This window comes from Schistocerca cancellata, chromosome 2 (assembly GCF_023864275.1).
Source record: "Schistocerca cancellata isolate TAMUIC-IGC-003103 chromosome 2, iqSchCanc2.1, whole genome shotgun sequence".
NCBI classification, from domain to species: Eukaryota; Metazoa; Arthropoda; class Insecta; order Orthoptera; family Acrididae; genus Schistocerca; species Schistocerca cancellata.
In genome coordinates, this window is record NC_064627.1 from 759,926,198 (window position 1) to 759,949,566 (window position 23,369).

Consider the following 23,369-nt stretch of genomic DNA (forward strand, 5'->3'; position numbering starts at 1 on the left):
AAAAACCTTGACACAGAATGCTGATGTTAAAAAGAAGCTCTTCACTGGCACTGAAGCTGCAAGGACCAGTTCTGGGGTAGGTAGTCTGTTGTTGAAGGGCAAAGGTTGGCCAATGAGAAGAGTAGAATGCAATTGGTATATGGGTGGAGGACTGGTGCAGTTGTATCAGTGAGGTAGGTGTGGCTGTTGGGATACAAGAGGGATTGGACCAGAGGGTTATTAGTGAGGCTAAAATCTGATAGGAAAAGGGGCTAGGGAAAGAAGAATGGAAGGGTAAAAGGGGGTAGGGAAAATGTGGGGAAGGGAGGGAGAGGGAGCACTGACAAGGTGGAATGGATGAGATGGGTTTAAAGTTGGCAGGGGGAGTAAAAGTCAGGATGGAGTTCATGATTTGGGAGGTGGAAATGGTTGAAGTTCCTTTGGAGAATATGTGGAGGGTGTGTAGGTGTAGGATTGATGGGATGTGTTGGCAAACGTGCAGTTGGGCGGTGATATCCATGCGACATTAGCATAGCAAAGGATGGGTCAGGTCAAGATTTTGTACGTGTGGGGGACAGTGGAAGGAGGCAATTCCCAGGTTCATACAGTTAGTAGCTTTAGCAGTTTCAGTCTGTGGTGGGCTTTCTGTTGGATGGTCAGTAGATGCGGCTTCCACGTTATTTGCTGGTTTATGATTAGTCCAAGATATTTTAATGTGTTAGTTTAATGGATAGGATGATCATAAATGGTGAGGTAGAAGCCATGGAGATGGAAGGATTGATCTTCAGGAGCCATTTTTTACTCCAGGATGGGAACTAATTGAGCTGTGTTTGGTGAGACTGTTGAGATTTCTGGGGTGTAGTAGGATAAAGGGCGAGGAAAGTGTTGTCACAGCATACTGGAAGCGATGGGCTAGTGGAGTGGTTTGGGCATATCAGCAATGTAAAGGATGTGGAGAAGATAAGAGAGGACAGAGGCTTGGGAACACCTGCAGTGGGGGTAGGAGGTATGGTAATTGATGTTGTTAATGCTGACAAAGAATGGGCAATTAGAGAGGAAGCATGCAAAAGGCGAACATAATTAATTGGAAGTGCATAGGTCTGGAATCCGAAGAAAAGAGTGAAATGCCATACATGTTTGTAGGCTTTCTCCAGGTTGAGGAATACGAAGATTGTGGATTTATGGGTGTTGAGCTGATTGGATAAGAGATGGATGAGGTGCAGCAGCTGGTTGTCAGAGGAGAAGGTAGTACGGAAGCCACACTGATTAAAGGGAGGGAGGTGTTGTTGTGGATACAACGGAATAGGATGGATTTAAAGACGTTTCTGAGCACTGAGTGAGGCAAATGGGGCAGTAGCAGGAGGGTATCAATAGGGGGTTTGTTTGCTTTTAAAGAAAAGTGCGCGACTGCTACAGTCGCAGGTTCGAATCCCGCCTCGGGCATGGTTGTGTGTGATGTCCTTAGGTTAGTTAGGTTTAAGTAGTTCTAAGTTCTAGGGGACTGATGACCACAGATATTAAGTCCCATAGTACTCAGAGCCATTTGAACCATTTTTTTAAAGAAAAGTGGGATTTTGGAGGTTTTCTGCAGCTGATGATAGTAACCTGTGGAGAGGATAGTGGTACAAAGGGTTTCAAAGTGGATAGAAAAGAGAGGGGTATTCTTTAAGGTGCTGATAGGTGGTGCGGTTGTGACCAGGGGATGTGTTGCATTTTCTGTGAAATACTTGTTTTATTTTATGTGCTGTGATTGGGTTGTTTGATTCCATTTGTGATACGTTGTCCAAGTACTGGAAGCTGGGAGTCAGAGGTGGGACAACGGTATTTACATGTTCACAGGTGGTAGGAAAGAGGGAGTAACCAAAGCGAGGGTCATCAGGGATTGAGAAGATATCGGAAATAGGATGCAAAGTTCAGCTTTACTCCGGTCGTCAGGTAAAGGACGGTTGTTGAGCAGGTGTGGGTAGTGAGGGAAAGAATAGTTGTCAGTGAGTCGGTGGAATGCATACCAATACTTAGAAGAATTAATGAGAAATGTAGCATTGAGTCTGGTGCATGTCTGGCGCCTGTCTAGGCGTTTTTTAGCGTTGAGTAAATTTCTGATGTGTCTCTGTATTTTCTGGTGGCGTGTGAATGTACTCTGGTCACAAGTCCTCTGGAAGATGCAGTATAAGTGACAGGATTCTCGGAGAAGGAGCAGAGCTTGTGAGGATAGAGTGGGATGATGAGGATGGATGGCCTTGGTAGGATATGGGCGGATATAGTGACCAAAAAGGTCTGCTGGAACAAGGATGTGGCACGGGGGATACTGTACGGTGCTGGAAGACGATGGGGTGGCTTCCAATCTGGGTATCTATGGATTCCTGATATTCATTCCAGTTAGCGCAGGAGTAGTTATGGACAAATTTAATATGGAGATTGGGATAGGGTGCATGGGGATGAAGTAGTCTGTAGGAGATGGTGTGGTTTGGGGTGGGTACAGTGTAACCTTGGGGGGAGTCTGGAACTTAATGCCACAGCTGGAGTTCTGCAGGGGATATTCTACGGATTTGAGGCCAGCAGCAATAATACAGGTGGAAAAGTAGGGTTGATGTGGGTCAGAAAATTATAGGGTATGGGATCATTAGGTTGTATCTAGACAGTAACACAGATGACAGTCAGGGTTCTGAAGAAGATAAGGTGTTTGATTGGATTGTAGTAGCGTCAGCACTGCGACAAATGTCTCTGCTTCTTCACTGCATCGGGAGCTCGATTCCATGGACTATTGAGATTATATCTGCTGCGGTTGAAATACTTCTTGCACATTCTTATTTCTACAGCCCCTTTAATTACAGAATTCCAGTACATGGAAGCATGAGACAAAATCTGCGTTCCGTCAAACAGTATTTCGTGTTTGTTCATAAGACAGTGCTCAGCAACTGCAGATTTCTCCACTTCCCGATTTTTAATATGCCGTTGATGTTCTGCACAGCAGTCAGATATTGTATGGATGACTGGAATCACAAGGGCTATTGTAAATCCCAGAGATTCTGAAACTGAGACTGCCCTTAACAGGTTGTAGCCTCTCATTTATTTCCTTAGGATGCCGGAAAATAGATTTCATACCCAGTCTTAAGAGAACTTTGTCTGTTTTTCTGGATGTAGTGCTGTAGAAAGGAAGGACTGCAATCGGCGGCACATGTGGGAAAATTATTTATTTGTAATTTCTGCTACCAGTCACTTTTTTATTTGTTTTTTTTTTTATATTTAATCTAACATAAAAACACGTTTCGAACATGTTCTGTTCATCTCCAGAGCTGTTGATTAACATTACACTGCTGCACATACTATTTTGTCACATTGTATTTGTGCAGTGAATTACGTTGGAAATCAGTGACAAAATACAATGTGCAATGGTGTAATGTTAATCAACAGCTCCGCCATTACACCAGCGATGCAAGTGAAGTTGCAAGGTGATGAAATCGTAAGTGATCAACTGTCATATAAAAGCCTTTCACGCTATTTTCGCAACACACAACTGATGCAAAACTATCTGCATCCTATACAGGCTGTGATATCATACATAGTCAACCACAAAGAAGAAAATCAGCAGAAGACATCACTGACTTCGATTTCAGGCCATCCACTGTTCCCGCCTCCACCCCCCCCCACCCCCCACCCCCCAAATGCCACACCAGCCACTACAGTAACAAACAATGGACAAAGAGGTCTAGATTAATCTAGTTTAAGACAGTTTATTTTTAAGTAACATTTCTCTGTATGTATGTATATATGTATGTGTGTATAAACGGCTGAAGGTGAACAGAATATGTTCGAAACGCGTTGTATTATGTTAGATTAAACATAAAACAAAAAAAGTGACTGGTAGCAGAAATTACAAATAAATAATTATCCCACACAGTCACGGTTCACAAACATAGCCATTATGGCCGAGAATAATCATCACGGGAATGTTCAACATTTTCGCGTTTCCTCTTCTTGGAGAACACTGGCTTTGTATCATGTCAACAATAGCCTTTCTTTCGGAACACGAACTTCAAATGAAATTTCGGAAACCAGACGGTCCTCGTCAGAAACAGCTTCTGCTCTGTGTAGCAACGTATTTAAAACGGCCCTCTTCTGGAATGGACGATGAAAAATTTGGGCGCTAAGATATAAACCAGTATGCTTCGGCTTGCGGCACATAGAGTGGAAGAGACGACCATCCAACCTAAATTGTACAAAACCTCTAAAAATTCTAACCTTCCTTCTTTCTCTGTCTCGATAGTGAACTGGATGTTTGGGTATGTGCTGTTCCTGTGTTCAAGGCGGGTGCTCAAGGGCTTCTATGTCGTGTGGCCAGCAAAAGCCTTTCTGACAAGGACCACCTAGATTCTGAAATGACGTACATGTTCCGAAAGTACGGTTATGGTTCACGTGGTACGAAGTCAGCATTCTCTAAGAAGAGGAAACATGAATATGTTGAACATTCACGTCATGAGCTGCCCATTGAATTCCTCCCTTTCTACGGTGCTACGGCCAGCACAATATGCAGAGTCCTGGTAAGACGAGGTATAAGATCTTTTTTCCTACCTCCTAAGAAGATAAAGGAGATTGTCCTTAAGTTAGGTTTAAGTAGTTCTAAGTTCTAGGGGACTGATGACCACAGATGTTAAGTCCCATAGTGCTCAGAGCCATTTGAACCTTTTTTTTTTTTTTTTTTTTTTTGCTGTTGACAAAGACGATGGAGATAATCGTCGAAAACTTGAGGTTCTATGCTGAATTTACGCAGCAAGAAGTCCAAGAATATTCTATACATCAGTGCCGTCACGAAAGGCTTTGTTTTCGTCCATATAAGATTTTAAAACAATTTGAAATCTCTAAGAGGAAGAAATTAGAGATGACGCATTTCAACATACAGATAATCATACTGTAAGAACTTATTGTTTCATATTGCTAATATAGTTACATATTTTTTTGATTTCAGACAAGAAAACACCTAAAGAGTGGCCATCAGAAGGAGAAATAGATTTCCGACACGTCTACATGAAATACGGGCCTCAGTCTGACTACGTCATTGTAGACTTGAATCTGAGAATTAAACCCAAGGAGAAGGTGAGTCAGTTACCTATTTGACCAACGGTAACAGAAGTAGACGTGTATAAATCATTTCACTTTATCAGTACCAGAACTTTTTAGAGCTGTTCCAGTTTCTACTCTTTCAGTGATAAATAGATAGCATCTTCAGTCACAAAAACCATTTTCATTGCTATGCAATGTATTTCGAACGATGTGGGTGTTTCTTCAAGTGCTAGGTGTAGGTACTCTTAAAACCAAATATTCCTGCTGGATTTTCGTGCGTCTTTACTAGGGAAGCATTTCGTTATTACTGGCGCACAAACTGAAACTTCCACACTTAAGCGGAAAGTGCACCCCAATGAAACTTCAAGACAGATTAAAACTAAGCACCAAAATGGAATTACAATCTATACCTTTGGTATTCTCTTATCGGCTGAAGTATCCAGGCACACTCCAGACCCACTTCAAAGCTATATTAGAATTGTATCCCAAAATCTGTCTTACTTTTCATGCTTCACAGACTTCCTGAAGAAGCTCTGCGAAATTTGAAAAGATGGGGAGGATTACAGCAAAAATGAAGTTTTCAGTTAGTCTGTAAGCTGTGCCAGGTTAGTTCGGATGTTAAGAGCGAAACGTTCCCTCTCGTGCTTCGTCTTGGAGGTTCCATAAGCATCTGGCGTAGTCCCCGTCGCAGCATCGGCCAGACTCTATAAACTCGTAGTGCGCGAGGCGAGTCACGCCTCGTAGTGCTCCATAAACTTCCTCTGAAATATTTGCAAGTGGACCTGAATAATTTCTCTTCAATGCTGCATATTTACTACAAGCTAAATAAGGAGCCACCAGCATTGCTTTGACACACGAGACAAGGCTATTATGTTCACGTCTATTATATCTCTAATCAATCCCCTATGCCCATCTGACTAGTTTCAAGAATATCCCAAATTTGGCCACTGAATTGTACAACGAGCATTACTGTCAGTCACTACACTATCACCAATCTGTTTCTACCATCTGCTCTATAAACAACACAGTCTAAAGTCAAAGCCGATAAGGACATAAACAAGGAGTCCACACTTTAAATTTCAATTGGACCAGGACACAATGTGTTAACTTCTAATAATCCCCCGTCAACTCCACTTCATTCGCTAGACAACAGCTTCAGTTACCTAGTTGTGCCGCGCTCTGTTAAGCAGCCTCTTCTTAAACAGTCCGCTAAACAGCAACACCCACCTTGAAAACAAGAAACTGAGCAAAACTGTTCCCATCCACGCGTACTGGAACGCACTTCCGGAAACTTCCTATACTCTCGACACAGAGAGAGTAACTTCACTGATCCCTAACTAGAGACTTCCGAAGCACACCTCCACAACAGCTCCACCCCAGAGGGCTTAAAACTCGGCCACCAGAGCTGCCGATCGACCACTCAACTTTGCCCGCTCCCAAATGCTCCAACAAAATATTTTACATACAGTCCTATGGATCAGTCAGGCTCCAGAGCAGCTTGTAGACACCTCGACTGGCCACTGTTAACGCTCGCTGCTGCCTGCCGACAGTTTCTGGAATTTGTTTCTTAAAGATATTAGCAAACGCTATCCACCGTGTGGGAAACATGCGCCTTTAAAAATCAGCAGATCTGCCCGAGCCACCTCACTTCAGCCGGATTAGGGGAACCCCGTTGTTTATCTCCAGGCTGGAGAATAACGGCAGTCCTCACAAGAGCGACGAGCACTAACTGACGGCCATGGCCTGGAAATGATGCGTTACAAGAGCATTATTCTAAAAAGTCACTGATCTGGATTCGACTGTCGCTGCAGCACACAGTATTAATCTGTCAGGATGTTTCACCCTTTAGAGGCAGACACTCATGGTTAACAAACATTTGACCAGTCATAGACGCACAGTTTGGTATACGTTCAAGTTTGATGCACACAGTAAATACCCCTTTTTAAGTTTGCTACTGGTCAACGACCTTGTCACAGTGGTTACACCGTTTCCCGTCAGATCACTGACGTTAAGCGCTGTCGGGCTCGGCTAGCACTTGGATGGGTCACCGTCCGATTCTGGCGAGCGCTGTTGGCAAGCGGGATGCAATCACCCACTGTGAGGCAAATTGAGTAGCTACTGGAGTGAGAAGAAGTGGCTCCGGTCACGAAAAGTGACAATGGCCGGAAGAGGGGTATACTGACCATTTGCTCCTCCGTATCCACTTCCAATGACGCCAGTCGCCTGAGGATGACATGGCGGCCGGTCGGTACCTTTGGGTCTTCCGACGCCTGTTCTGACAGAGTTTAATTTTAGTTTTATAGGCCAAGGTCAAATGTGGAGCTGTAACAGGTTAAGTGCTGTGTTAGTAACAAGCACAAACGTGAAACAGTAATTTTTTGCAGCAAAGGTAGACAACAAGGGCGAAAAAAAGTTTTAAGTGAAATCAACCTCTAAAAATGGACGGACGTGTTTCGAAATGCACATGAAGCAATGAAAAGCGAGTTTTTGTACAGAATCCTATGTTTATTTATGACTAATTAGACAGAGAACTCATGCGAAGCAAAATAACCGTTTTATAAGGGGTGTCGCCTTGCAGGTGGGCGTGGTGGGACGCACGGGGGCCGGCAAGTCGTCGCTGATCTCGGCGCTCTTCAGGCTGGCGTTCGTGGAGGGCGAGCTGATGATCGACGGCCTGGACACAGCCAAGGTCGGCCTGCGGGACCTGCGAGCTCGCCTCTCCATCATCCCGCAGGACCCCGTGCTGTTCGCCGGCACGCTGCGCTTCAACCTGGACCCCTTCGACGAATTTTCTGACGAAGTCCTCTGGAGGACTCTTGATGAGGTGACACATGTTCATGTACTCTTAGTTTGCTCTCTAAACAACGGTACGTTTTTTACCATCTGTTTGTACACTATCCGAAGAAATACTACAACAGCTGCAAGTAATGTTTAACTGAAGATTGAAAAGGGGGATGGATTTATATCATATCAAAACCAAGGCAGATACTTCTAACTGAAAGTGTCCTAACAGTCATACCATTTCCCATTATATCATCATTGGCGGTAGCGCAGACTTGCATTCCCGCATGCAGATGACCATGCCAGTGGCAAATAGCACTCTGTAGTAAAATTTCCCAAGTTTCTTGCGGAAAGGCTGTGGGTGACTGCAGAGTCCGTACCAGTTACTGCTCCCACTTGAGCTCACTGTTGGCCACTTTTAACCAGACTGTACAGGACAGGTGCTACACACTGCGAAGAGCACATGTCGCTGCAACAACCCACGTGGTCTCAGATTATTTTGCGTAAACTGGATGTCGCTTTCTTGTCGAATGAATGATAGCAGCATGAGATTATCAACGTGACAGATATAGCGGGCACACATTTCTCAGTACTTACAAAATAGAAATGCGAACAAAAGTTTCAGATGAAGGTCTCCCAGACATTTCGTTCAGGTGCTGAGCTCCAGGATAATGGATGAATGACCTATGAATGACAAGTGTCGCTATATTTGCGGTGTACATACATGACCGTTACTTGAATACAAGCATAACCTACTGTCATCAGTGAAGACAGCAAATCACTATTCCATTTATGACAAATTTTGTCACAGTTAAATTTTGCCCATTTTATTTTACCTGCTAGTTTTTTTCTTTTTTCTTCTAGTGTGCAGTAGTCAAGAGAGGTTTGCTACGATACCGTCCAACTGCGAAATACTGTACGGTGGGTGAGCAGAACGACCTGTAGTCGACGTGACTATAGACCGAGTTTGCTTCGGATATTCCCCGTGTTACAGCATCTGAGAGCGTTCGGTACAGTTCCGCACTGTCACCTTGTGAAGAAAATACGAGTGGAGAAGCTTACGGAGTATCAGACTAGCTTTGTGATAGGATTTAAGAGTTCCTAGCAAATAGAACAATTGGATCCTTCTTAACAATGAGGAATCTTCGGATATGTCAGATGACCCAAAGACGATGTTATTGGACAATCACTATTCACAGTATATATAAACGAGTTAGTGTGTGACGTTGTAAGATCTATAAAGCTGTTGTACACAGAGAACTACCAACGCTGGAAAACTTTTGCAAAATGCAGGAAGATCTGAAGAAGATCGACGCTTTGTGCAGTGATTAGCAGGCCCATGGATATGCTCATCCGATTCCAGTGCCAACGCTACAAGACAGGTGTTTTTGCCATACGGTCTGGTTTACTGTTACAATTCAGTTCCTAAAACAGAATACCATATCTCAGGCAATACGTCTCACCACAGACAACGCAGTGGCCGACGGTCTTCACTTGACGAACGAGAGCGGCGGCGTTTGCGTCGAGTTGCCAGTGCTAACAGCAAGCAGTACTGTGTGAAATAACAGCAGAAATCAATGTGGGGCTTACGACGAACGTATCCTTTAGCGAAATTTGTTGTTAATGCGCTACGGCAGCAGACGACCGACGTGAGTGCCTTTGCTAACAGCGCGACATCTCCTGCAGCGTCTCTCCTGGGCTCGTGACCATATCGGTTGGACCCAAGACGACTGGAAAACCGTGGCCTGGTCAGATGAGATCCGATCTCAGTCGGTAAGAGCTGATGGTAAGGTTCGAGTGTGGCGCAGACTCCACAAAGCCATGGACCCAAGTTGTCAACAAGGCACTGTGCAAGTTGGTGGTCGCTCCATAATGGTGTGGGCTACGTTTAAATGGAATAGACTGGGTCCTCTGGTCGAACTGAACCGATCATTGACTTGAAATCGTAATGTTTGGTTACTTGGAGACCATTTTCAGCCACTTATTGGCTTCAAATTCCCAAACATGTCAATGGGCCAAAGTTCTTCGCTATTGGTTTTAAGAACATTCTGCACAATTTGATGGAATTATTGGCCACCAACATAGCCCGACATGAATACTATCGAACGTTTATGGGATATAATCGAGAGGTCAGTTCGTGCACCGGCACTTAACGCAGTTATGGACGACTGTACAGGCAGCATGGGTCAAAATATTTCAGCAGGGGCTTCCAACGACTTGTCGAATCCATGCCACGTCGAGCTGCTGCACAAAGCCGGGCAAAAGGAGGTCCCACTCGTTATAAGGAGGTAGCCCATGACCTTTGACAAAATGGTTCAAATGGCTCTGACCACTATGGGACTTAACATCTGAGGTCACCAGTCCCCTAGACTTAGAAATACTTAAGCTGAAATAACCTAAGGAAATCACACACACCCATGCCCAAGGCAGGATTCTAACCTGCGACCGTAGCAGCAGCGCGGTTCCGGACTGAAGAGCCTAGAACCGCTCGGCCACAGCGGCCGGCTTGACCTTTGTCACCCAGTGTAGTTGGAGATATAGCAACGTGCGTCTCCGTTCAAGACGAAAGCGTCTCACGTATAAAGTCCCTAGTTACACTACTGGCCATTAAAATTGCTACACCACGAAGATGACGTGCTACAGACGTGAAATTTAACCGACAGGAAGAAGATGCTGTGATATGCAAATGATTAACTTTTCAGAGCATTCACACAAGGTTGGCGCCGGTGGCGACACCTACAACATGCTGACATGAGGAAAGATTCCAACCGATTTCTCATACACAAACAACAGTTGACCGGTGTTGCCAGGTGAAACGTTGTTGTGATGCCTCGTGTAAGGAGGAGAAATTAGTACCATCACGTTTTCGCCTTTGATAAAGGTCGGATTGTAGCCTATCGCGATTGCGGTTTATCGTATCGCGACATTGCTGCTCGCGTTGGTCGAGATCCAATGACTGTTAGCGAAATACGGAATCGGTGGGTTCAGTAGGGTAATACGGAACGCCGTGCTGGATCGCAACGGCCTTGTATCAATAGCAGACGAGATGACAAGCATCTTATCCGCATGGCTGTAACGGCTCGTGCAGCCACGTCTCGATCCCTGAGTCAACAGATGGGGACGTTTGCAAGACAACAATCATCTGCACGAACAGTTCGACGACGTTTGCAACAGCATGGACTATGGGGTCGGAGACCATGCCTGCGGTTACCCTCGACGCTGCATCACAGACAGGAGCGCCTGCGATGGTGTACTCAACGACGAACCTGGGTGCATGAATGGCAAAACGTCATTTTTTCGGATGAATACAGATTCTGTTTACAGCATCATGATGGCCTGGCGACATCGCTGTGAATGCACATTGGAAGCGTGTATTCGTCATCGCCATACTGGGGTATCACCCGGCGTGATGGTATGGGGTGCCATTTGTTACACGCCTCGGTCACCTCTTGTTCCCATTGGCGACACTTTGAACAGTGGACGTTACATTTCAGATGTGTTACGACCCGCGGCTCTACCCTTCATTCGATCCTTACGAAACCCTACATTTCAGCAGGATAATGCACGACCGCATGTTTCAGGTCCCGTACGGGCCTTTCTGGATACAGAAAATGTTCGACTGCTGCCCTGGCCAGCACATTCTCCAGATCTCTCACCAATTGAAAATGTCTGGTCAATGGTGGCCGAGCAACTGGCTCGTCACAACACGCCAGCCACTACTCTTGATGAACTGTGGTATCGTGTTGAAGCTGCATGGGCAGCTGTACCTGTACACGCTATCCAAGCTCTGTTTGACTCAATGCCCAGGTGTATCAAGGTCGTTATTACTGCCAGAGGTGGTTGTTCTGGGTACTGATTTCTCAGGATGTATGCACCCAAATTGCGTGAAAATTTAATCACATGTCAGTTCTAGTATAATATATTTGTCCAATGGATACCTGTTTATCATCTGCATTTCTTCTTGGTGTAGCAATTTTAATGGCCAGTAGTGTAGAACTGTCGGCGCCCATGGTCAGAGCTGCACGTTCTCCGACGAAAGCAGTCGTTAGTAAATGTTCTGAACCTTATTTGCCTCTCATGCTCTCAGATTTCCACAGGCAGTTTGCCTCATGTTCAGAATTACTCACCAGTTGTAAGTAAACAGAAATAGGCAGTATACTCAGGTGTGGTTCAAACTTGTGAAGGAGAAATGAGGACAAGCTGAAGGAGGCCGTGTTGTTTTTCAGGTGGAGCTGCGCGAGTCGCTGCACGACAGCCTGGGTCTGCAGACGCGCGTGCTGGACCAGGGCAGCAACTTCAGCGTGGGCCAGCGCCAGCTGGTGTGCCTGGCGCGCGCCATCCTGCGCGACAACCGCATCCTCATGCTGGACGAGGCGACGGCCAACGTCGACAACAAGTCAGTGTCCCGCACCTCCGCCTCTCAACAACTCTCTGAACAGATTTCCGTTATTGTAAAATACTACAACAGCTTGTTCTCAGGTATTATGACAACTTTTAGGCTCCATAGTGGACCCTCACCTGTAAAGGCATCGTTTCTCTTCTGCGGTTAAACTCTACTGGCGTCAAAGCGTGACTACAGCTGCGGTTTTGGTAATGGTGGTTACTCACTGCTGCTTCTGGCAGGCCCTGTCTGAGATGATGTACACACAAGACCAGCAAGACGGATGGGCTGAAGTTACTTCTTATGGGACCACAATTTTCTGTTTCTTAGCGTTATCAGTCTTCTGACTGGTTCCATGTACCACACTATGACTTCGTTCCTGTGTTAACCGCTTCATCTCATACATCTACATCTACATTCTACATTTATACTCCTCAAGCCACCCAACGGTGTGTGGCGGAGGGCACTTTACGTGCCACTGTCATTACCTCCCTTTCCTGTTCCAGTCGCGTATGGTTCGCGGGAAGAACGACTGTCTGAAAGCCTCCGTGCGAGCTCTAATCTCTCTAATTTTACATTCGTGATCTCCTCGGGAGGTATAAGTAGGGGGAAGCAATATATTCGATATCTCATCCAGAAACGCACCCTCTCGAAACCTGACGAGCAAGCTACACCGCGATGCAGAGCGCCTCTCTTGCAGAGTCTGCCACTTGAGTTTGTTAAACATCTCCGTAACGCTATCACGGTTACCAAGTAACCCTGTGACGAAACGCGCCGCTCTTCTTTGGATCTTCTCTATCTCCTCCGTCAACCCGACCTGGTACGGATCCCACACTGATGAGCAATACTCAAGTATAGGTCGAACGAGTGTTTTGTAAGCCACCTCCTTTGTTGATGGACTACATTTTCTAAGGACTCTCCCAATGAATCTCAACCTGGTACTCGCCTTACCAACAACTAATTTTATATGATCATTCCACTTCAAATCGTTCCGCACCCATACTCCCAGATATTTTACAGAAGTAACTGCTACCAGTGTTTGTTCCGCTATCATATAATCATACAATAAAGGATCCTTATTTCTATGTATTCGCAATACATTACATTTGTCTATGTTAAGGGTCAGTTGCCACTCCCTGCACCAAGTGCCTATCCGCTGCAGATCTTCCTGCATTTCGCTACAATTTTCTAATGCTGCACCTTCTCTGTATACATAGAGGCGCTTACAGCCAGCGATCTCAATTATTTGTTAGATATATATCAGTCTCTGTATTCTCACACACTTCTTGCCATTAAGATTCGTTTCGGTATTATAGATGTTTACCCCTATGTCTTAACACGTGTTTTATGATCCTGTCCGTTATTCTAGTGTTTGTGTTTTCCACACACTATCTCATGTCACCGATTCAAACGTGAACCTCCACATTCCTTATCGGGCCACTTTGTGAGGAGGCTTCTGTAATGCCACTTTTCAAGTACTTCGCTTCTCTTCCTTTCTCGTTTTCCCACAGTCCATCATTCTGATCTATTCACTACTGTACTGCAGACGTACATTCTCAGAAAATGCTTTCTCAAACGAAGATACATGTTTGGTACTAGTAGATTTCTTTTAACGAAGGATACCCTCTTTGCCTGTGTTATTCTAATGTTATGTGTTCTTTGCTCCATTCATCGTGAATTATTTTACTTCGAAAGTAGTTGTATTCCCTCATATCGTCTACTTCGTGGTCTCCAATTATCATGTTAAATTTTACCTACTCTGATTTCTGTTACTAGTCATTACTTCCGTCTTCCTTTAGTCTACCCCCAATTTATATTCTGTACTAATTATACAGTTCATTTGATGCAAGAGGTCCTATAATTCTTAGTTTCTCCATGTCCTGATTCCGCAACTGTTTGTTTCATTAATGAGAAACCGCTCCAGTTGCTGTTTACTGAGTCCAGTACCAATTTCAGCTTTCATATAGCAATGGTTATGTATCTGCCAGATTTATCGCAGTTTTCAGAACCACTTGAAAACGGCCGAAACCGCTAGTGGACTCATTTCGTTTCTCAACAGCAACTTCTGCGGTTTTCCATTAATCCTGTAAATCTTCCTCAGTTTCAGTCAGGATAGCAATGTCACCAACGAATTTTATCACTGACGTCCTTTCAAATTCAGTCTGAATCCAATACCTGTACCTTACTTCTAGGACGTACAGACTGGACAGTAGAGCAGAAAGACTACATTCCTCCTTTACGCCCTATTACTTTGAGCACCGCTCTCTTGATTTTCCATTATTGTTGTTCTTTATTCGTTCTTGTAAAGACTGTGTATTACCCATATTTCATATCTATTTTAGTTACAGTTTAATATATCTTGCATCATGTAGTCGAATACAGTGATGTGATACTGTGGGCATTAGGTTCAAAATTAGACATTAGAGACGGTAGATGAGTTTTACTGTTTGGACAGCAAAGTAACTGAAGATGGTCACAATAGAGAAGATATAAATGCAGACTGGCCATACCAAGTAAAGTCATTAAGAAAAAAATACTTTAATAAAGCTTTTAGGAAAAAAATTAATACCTTATGTACATGGGTTGGCTAAAAAGTAATGGTAACAATGTTATAAGTCATATCAGACTTTATTGACAGACGTTCACTGTCTTAACTGCGCTCAGCACAATCGTCCGACATCTAGATCACTTTCCCTCACACACATAAAGGGCGTCGTGCACCGTCAGTTTGTCCATCTCTGTCGATGTCTCTCAAGGATCGCCCTGTGCCACGGATGATGTCTTCTGTTGTGCTGTAGCATGTGCCATGAGGAAATTCTTTCATTTTGGCGAACAGGTCGAAATCGCGTGGACTGTTATGGGATGAATACGGTAATGTTCAGTATCTCCCGCTCCCATGTATGCAGGAGTTCCTGCACGGAGTTCATTGTGTGGGATCTTGCACTATCATGAAGGATGATGGCTCGCAGTGCCAGAAGGTGCCGTCACTTTCTTCTCAGTGCGGGACGAAGGTGATGTCGCAAGAAATTTCAGTAGTCTGCCCCTGCATATACACTACTGGCCATTAAAATTGCTACACCACGGAGATGACGTGCTACAGACGCGAAATTTAACCGACAGGAAGAAGATGTTGTGATATGCAAATGATCAGCTTTTCAGAGCATTCACACAAGGTGGGCGCTGGTGGCGACACCTACGCCGTACTGACATGAGGAAAGTTTCCAACCGATTTCTCATACACAAACAGCAGTTGACCGGCGTTGCCTGGTGAAAGGTTGTTGTGATGCCTCGTGTAAGGAGGAGAAATGCCTACCATCACGTTTCTGACTTAATAAAGGTCGGATTGTAGCCTATCGCGATTGCAGTTTATCGTATCGCTACATTGCTGCTCGCGTTGGTCGAGATCCAATGACTGTTAGCAGAATACGGAATCGTTGGGTTCAGGAGGGTAATACGGAACGCCGTGCTGGATCCAAACGGCCTCGTATCACTAACAGTCGAGATGACAAGCATCTTATCCGCATGGCTGTAACGGATCGTGCAGCCACGTCTCGATCCCTGAGTCAACAGATGGGGACGTTTGCAAGACAACAACCATCTGCACGAACAGTTCGCCGACGTTTGCAGCAGCATGGACTATCAGCTCAGAGACCATGGCTGTGGTTACCCTTGAAGCTGCATCACAGACAGGAGCGCCTGCGTTGGTGTACTCAACGACGAACCTAGGTGCACGAACGGCAAAACGTCATTTTTTCGGCTGAATCCAGGGTCTGTTTACAGCATCATGATGGTCGCATCCGTGTTTGGCGACATCGCGGTGAACGCACATTGGAAGCGTGTTTTCGTCATCGCCATACTGGCGTATCACCCGGCGTGATGTTATAGGGGCCGACCGCAGTGGTCTAGCGGTTCTAGGCGCGTAGTCCGGAACCGCGCGACTGCTACGATCGCAGGTTCGAATCCTGCCTCGGGCATGGATGTGTGTGATGTCCTTAGGTTCGTTAGGTTTAAGTAGTTCTAAGTTCTAGGGGACTGATGACCACAGATGTTAAGTCCCATAGTGCTCAGAGCCATTTTGATGTTATAGGGTGCCATTTGTTACACGTCTCGGTCACCACTTGTTCGCATTGGCGACACTTTGAACAGTGGACGTTATATTTCAGATGTGTTACGACCCGTGGCTCTACCCTTCATTCGATCCTTGTGAAACCCTACATTTCAGCAGGATAATGCACGACCGTATGCTTCAGGTCCCGTACGGGCCTTTCTGGATACAGAAAGTGTTCGACTGCTGCCCTGGCCAGCACATTCTCCAGATCTCTCACCCATTGAAAATGTCTGGTCAATGGTGGCCGAGCAACTGGCTCGTCACAATACGCCAGCCACTGCTCTTGATGAACTGTGGTATCGTGTTGAAGCTGCATGGGCAGTTGTACCTGTACACGCCATCCAAGCTCTGTTTGACTCAATGCCCAGGCGTATCAAGGCCGCTATAACGGCCAGAGGTGGTTGTTCTGGGTACTGATTTCTCAGTATGTATGCACCCAAATTGCGTGAAAATGTAATCACATGTCAGTTCTAGTATAATATGTTTGTCCAATGAATACCCGTTTATCATCTGCATTTCTTCTTGGTGTAGCGATTTCAATGGCCAGTAGTGTACTAAGCAACGACAACCTTTGCACGCGAAAGGCAAATGTCCCGAGTTCGAGTCTCGGTTCGGCACACAGTTTTAATCTGCCGGGAAGTCTCATATCAGCGCACACTCCGCTGCAGAGTGAAAATCTCATTCTGGTAACATCCTCCAGGCTGTGGCTTAGCCATGTCTCTGCAATATCCTTTCTTTCAGGAGTGCTAGTTCTGCGAAGTTCGCAGGAGAACTTCTGTAAAGTTTGGAAGGTAGGAGACGAGGTACTGGCACAAGTAAAGCCGTGAGGACGGGGCGTGAGTCGTGCTTGGGTAGCTTAGTTGGTAGAGCACTTGCCCGCGAAAGCCAATGGTCCCGAGTTCGAGTCTCGGTCCGGCACACAGTTTTAATTTGCCAGGAAGTTTCAACAACAACCATCACTTTAGTACCAGCTGGTTCAGGGCGCACGTTCTGTTCACGGAGAGAACCAGGGCGTTTCCATTCACTGGGCCGATCGTGAATGGTATCCGTGCCATCCCGAAACACTTTCATCCATCACACTCCCGTGCAGTACGGCAATGCTGCATCATAATGCGTCTGACGTAGTCCCTGAAAACATTGTTGTGGACTCAAATCAAGTGCCACTTCACTCTTGATCCATGCACGTTTTTTGTGTTTCCTAAACATACCGTTATGGCACTTGAACTGGCCTCCCAAACTTTCAGAAATTACACACTACAGCTGACTCAAACACAGTCGTCGCTGCTCACTGCACTACTTCAAATGACGTTCTGCCATCACCTACATACAGCATGCATGTCATTGGATGCACATCCTTCATGTCACAGCAATGTTGCCACTACTTTTTATCCAATCCTAGTAAATTTAAGCATCAAGAAGTCTTTTCTGAAAGTAATCTACATGCGCATCTACAAATATACTCCGCAAGGTATCATGCAGTGGTGGCGGAGGGTACCTTGTACCACTACTAGTTATTCCCTTTCCTGTTTCGCTCACAAATGAAGTGTGGGAACAGCGACTGTCTGTATGCCTACATACGAACCTTAATATCTCTCACCTCTGCGGTCGTTAGGCGAAATGTACATTGGCGACTGTAGAATCATTCTCTAGTCAGCCTCAGATGCCGGTTCTCTAAGTTTTCTCAATAATGCCTCGCGAAAAGAGCGTCGAGTTCTCTCGAGGGATTTCCATTTGAGTTTACCGACAATTTCTGTAATATTCGCGTGTTGGCTAAACCTATCGCTAGCAAATCTAGCAGGACGCCTCTGAATTACTTCGTGTCTTCCTTTAATGCGATCTAGTGAGGATCCCAAACACTCGAGCCGTACTCAAGAATGGTTGGCACAAATATTTTATACGCAGTCTCCTTTATACATGTGCTACACCTTCCCAGAATTGCCCCCATAAACCGAAGTAAACCATTCGCTTTCTGTACTAACGTCCATAAATGCTTATTCCACTTTATATCGCTTTGTAACGTTACGCCTAGACATTCAATCAACGTGGCTGAGTCAAGCAGCACAATAGAAGTAATATATCCTAACATTACATTATTGTTTTTCATACTCATTTGCATTAACTTATACTTTTCCACGTGTAGAAAGAGTTGCCATTCATTACACCAAATAGAAATTCGGTCTAAGTTGACTTGTATCCTTTCACAGCCATTCAGCAACGGTACTTCCCCATGTATTAAGCCGTCATCAGCAAACATTCACAGAGTGCTGCTCATCCTATCTGTCAGATCGCTTACGTGAAAAAAAAGCAAGAGCGGTTGTATCACACATCCCTACGGCACTCCTTCTGATATCCTTGTCTCATTGTCAGGAGTGTACCTTCATATCGAACTGAAACATGGACAATTAACAGTACATACCAGAAGAATGCAGTACCTTTTGAGATGCAGGTTTACAGAAAAGTGCTAAAAGTGGGTAGACATGATAAAGAAAGAAGAGGTACAGAATCGAATGAGAGACCAAAGATTTTAATAGCAGAACTCGATTAAAAGAAGGTGTCTGCTGATAGGACATATCCAGAGGCATCAAGGAAGAGTTAATCTGATGATGGCAGGAACTTTGTGTGTGTGTGTGTGTGTGTGTGTGTGTGTGTGTGTGGGTGTGGGTGTGTTTGAGTGACCGGGGGGTTGAATCACGGACCGACGTAAAAATAACGAAAGGAGCTAGTGACGCTCAGTACATGTGTTGGAATTTCGAGTAGTATTGTAACATAGGAGAAGTTACGAACATGAAGGCATTAAGGCAATACCTTGAGGAATTTGGGGAAAGAAAAAGCAGCAAAGAACTGTAGTCATTTCGCAGTTTACTGAAAATAGATTCACAGGATATTTTCTGTGCTGCGGTAGAAGTTACTGGACATCCTCCAATACAGACTTCAATCTCTAAGACGCTGTCTCCTATTCTCAGACTGACGCAGATGAATACTTTGCCTGGACTAGGTCACTGATAGTTTGGAAGTAGGAGAGAGATACTGGAAGATCGAGACTAGTTTAGAGGCGTACCTGGATGGTTAATTTGGTAACAACGTTACCCGTGAAAGTTTAGGAATTAATCATTAATCACTAATCTGCCGTCTGTACCGTAATGATTTCGTTGGGATTTAGTCGCCACTTGAATATGGAATAATTACTGTGCACAGTATGTCGATCTCAAGTCGCTGCATCGCTAGCCTGCTTTTACTTGTGAAAGGGTGAAAGGCGTCAGTCATTCCAGCTCTCATATAATTTTGGTGGTTACGTCTTATCAAGTTCGGCAGAGTATCTTTTTTTGTGCTTGCGTTTGCCATTATTTTCCATTCTCATATTTTCCGTGCCATGGGGAAAGATCACGCTAGGGACATTAATGTATGTGCTTTTATTCTGACGTTAAGTACGACCGGCAGTCAGTACAAAATGTGCCTTTTACCACTCGTCCTGCACATGGATGCCTTTCCAGTTTGATTGAAGGTGTGCGTAAAAATGAAGGCATGCAAGTTTGCAAATTCAGGTGGAGGCTCTTGAGCTAGCTTTGTTGTAGCGGCCAGGGAACGTTATTTTCGAAGCCAGCTCCGGTGACATGAAGTCGTTACAGTTCTGTGTAGCCTGACACAGCCATGCGTCCCCAGGCGTCGGGCTTTGTACTTGGACGTTTCAAACCGGAGCGTTGGGACATCGTCTTCAAAATTTCAGCCGTTGACGGAATGGAAAATTTTAGGAAGAGACTGTCTTCCGACTCGAGGAAACGTATGCTCTCTTTAAAAGAAGCCATTTGGCGTTTCGTCAACTCTACCAAGTTTTGTCCCTCCCCGTATGTAGAGGCGAGGCGGTTTAAGTTTTAGAGGGAACGTACCGGGACGTGGACGAGAATAGTCGCTGCTCCGTCATAAAGTATTATTTTTGTAACGATTTCGAGTTAGGTTTCTCCGTAACGATGCAACTCCGTTGTTGGGAATAGTGCGAAATTCTCGCGAGTGACGATGTCAGAATCGCTTTTACGTAAATTCAAATGGAACTGAATTTGGTGTTTGATCGGTTACGAAGCACTTCATGCAACGTATGCTAAGTGCCATGTTGACTGCCATAGTTCTTTCCGCAGTTCTTTCCGCTCCTGTCCCTGTAACCCGTAATGTTTAGCGTTGTGTACCCTGTGAGAGAAAATAATATCTTAGCAAAATGTGATATCTGATCGGTCGTTCTGGAGCTCAATAATTACAATTACATTGCGCAGTTATTTCTTTAGGATAGGGAATAGGGTTATTAATCAATTAAAATTTCATGGAACTTAACGGTGGTTTGGAACTCAGGACAGAATTAATAATTTTAATTAGGGTGTTTGTGCATAGTTAGCGCTCAACTACGTGAGGTGTTACAAGGCGAAGTGAACAACTTTTATCAGAAATTCAGACCACTTTTAAAGAATCACGTACGCACATAAATTCTTCTAACTTGACGAAAACTGTCGGCTTAATACACCTCCAACTTCCCTAAAACTACTTCATTCCTCTCGAGGATCACCTCTCGTAACTGGGTTTCAAATATGAAGACACGCTAATATCTTAATAACGTTGGCATCGGCCTTACGGTTACACCACCTTAGTATCAGTGATAGTAAGCAGGTGGTGTGTACAGAAGTAGTGTAGAAGCAGCTCATCGAAGAAAGACCTGCAGAATGGGTGCCGAGACGGGCACTTGGCACTGAACGTAACAACAGGGGTGTGTTAAACAGAAGTGATATAATTCATAAGTGTATTTAATGTGCGTCACTTCCATAAATACATATTTGTTTATAAACGACCTATAACACCATGTTATACTATAGGGTACACAACAGATAATGCAAACTTGCAAACATGAAGTCAGAGTACGACGCTGCAGATGGGAGCACTCCCCCTTAACTACTGTAATGGAGGATCAGGCATAAAATCCCCTGGAACAAGATGTAATCTGGTGTGACACTGAAATATAAAAGAAGAGTTTGTTAATATTTTAATTATAAAGTTATTATCACAATTCACACGTATTATGCATAGTACACGGGACATGTGACCAAGGAAGCTCGACCTACTTATGGTTACTGTGCATTTACATGGTCCGCTAACATATTAGAATTAACACATACTGAAGTGCCTAGGTGCGTACAGAAGCTTGAAATTTAGTGCGAACTTCAATGCGACGTGATTTTAATAGTTTCCACATAGAAACTCTGTCTAGATGTCTGGCACAAAACCCACAGAGATTCTGGTCTTACGAAAAGTACACCAGTAGCAAGACGCAATCAATACCTTCACTGCGTGATAGCGATGGTGATGTTATTGATGACAGTGCCACAAACGTAGAGTTACTAAACAAGGTTGTCCTTCACAAAAGAAGACGAAGTAAATATTCCAGAATTCGACTCAAGGACAACTGTCAACACGAGTAATTTAGAAGTACATATCCTCGGTGTAGCGAATTAAGAACTGCAAGGCTTTTGGTCCAGATTGTATACCAGTCAGGTTGCTTTCAGCGTATGCTGATACAGTACCTCCATACTTAGCAGTGTTATACAACCGCTCGCTCGTAGAAAGATTCGTAGCCAAAAACTGGAAAGTTGCACAAGTCACACTAATACTCAAGAAAGGAAATAGGAGTAATCCGCTGAAACACAGACACATATCACTAACGCCAATCTGCAGTAGGATTTTCGAACATTATGAATCACCTCGAAGAAAACGATTTATTGACAAACAGCCAACTTGGATTCAGAAAATACCACTCTTGTGAAACACAGCTAGCTCTTTATTTTAACGAAGTAATGAGTACTATCGACAGGGGACTCAAACTGCTCCCATATTTTTAGATTTCCAGAAGGTTTTTGACACCGTACCTCACAAGCAGCTTCTAATTAAATTGCATGCTTATGGAATATCGTCTCAGTTGCGTGACTGAATTCTTGATTTCCTGTCAGAAAGGTCACAGTTCGCAGTAACTGACGGGAAGCTCTCTATTAAAAGACTTAAGAGACAATCTTAGCAGCCCTCTTAGATTGTATGCAGATGATACTGTCATTTGCCGTCATCAAATGATGTGAACGAATTACAAAATGGTTTACACAAGATGCTCTTTTACTACACCACCTCACGTTAATAGAATTGCCATATCACGCTGCAAATTCCGGAATCTGCAGAAGTCTTAAATTCAGATCAGCTGAACAATTGATCCATCCAGTGCCTTGTGTCACATGACGTGTTACGGGCACACAAACATATAAACATACTAAGTATGTAGAACAGCTCGTTAATCTTCCAGAGGCTTGTTGCTATCACCAAAGGTAACTTGTGATTTCCGTTGATCTGTTTCAATACGATGAGGTGACAGAACTCATGGGATAGCGATATGCACGTGTACAGATGGCAGTAATATCGATTACACACGGTATAAAAGGCAGTACGTCGGTGGAGCTGTCATTTGAACTCAGGTGATTCATGCAAACAGGTTTCCGACGTCATTATGGCCGCACGACAGGAATTATCAGACTTTGTACGAGGAGTGGTAGTTTGATCTAGACGCAAGTGACATTTCATTTCGGAAATTGTTAGGTAATTCCCAAGATCCACAGTGTCAAGAGTGTGTCGAGGATGCCAAATTTCAGGCATTACCTCTCACTACGGACAACGCAGTGGCCGATGGCCTTCACTTAATGACCGAGAGCAGCCACGTTCACATAGAGCTTCCAGTGCTAATAGGCAAGCAATACTGCGAGAAATAACAGCAGAAATCAATGTAGGACGTCCGATAGAGATACCCGTTAGGACAGTGCGGCGAAATCTGGAATTAACTGACTATGGCAACAGACGATGGACGCGAGTGACTTTGCCAAAAGCACGACCGTCACCTGCAGCGCCTCTTCTGGGCTCGTGAACATTTCAGTTGGATCCGAAAATACTGAAAACCGTGGTCTGATCAGACGAGTCCCGATTTCATTTGGTAAGAGCTAACGGTAGGTTTTGAGTGTGTCGTAGACACCACTGTGCCATCGACTGAGG

General features: G+C 44.6%; 1 protein-coding gene across 3 annotated transcripts in view; it reads left to right on the forward strand.

The window, feature by feature from the left end:
- Positions 1-23,369, forward strand: part of LOC126162587 (ATP-binding cassette sub-family C member 4-like) — a 318,245-nt gene that overhangs the window by 289,128 nt on the left and 5,748 nt on the right. For all 3 annotated transcript variants that reach the window (XM_049919187.1, XM_049919189.1, XM_049919188.1), the window contains exons 21-23: positions 4,946-5,073; positions 7,619-7,864; positions 12,048-12,217. In XM_049919187.1, the coding sequence (XP_049775144.1) occupies positions 4,946-5,073; positions 7,619-7,864; positions 12,048-12,217 (544 nt within the window). The remainder of the gene's footprint in view (positions 1-4,945; positions 5,074-7,618; positions 7,865-12,047; positions 12,218-23,369) is intronic.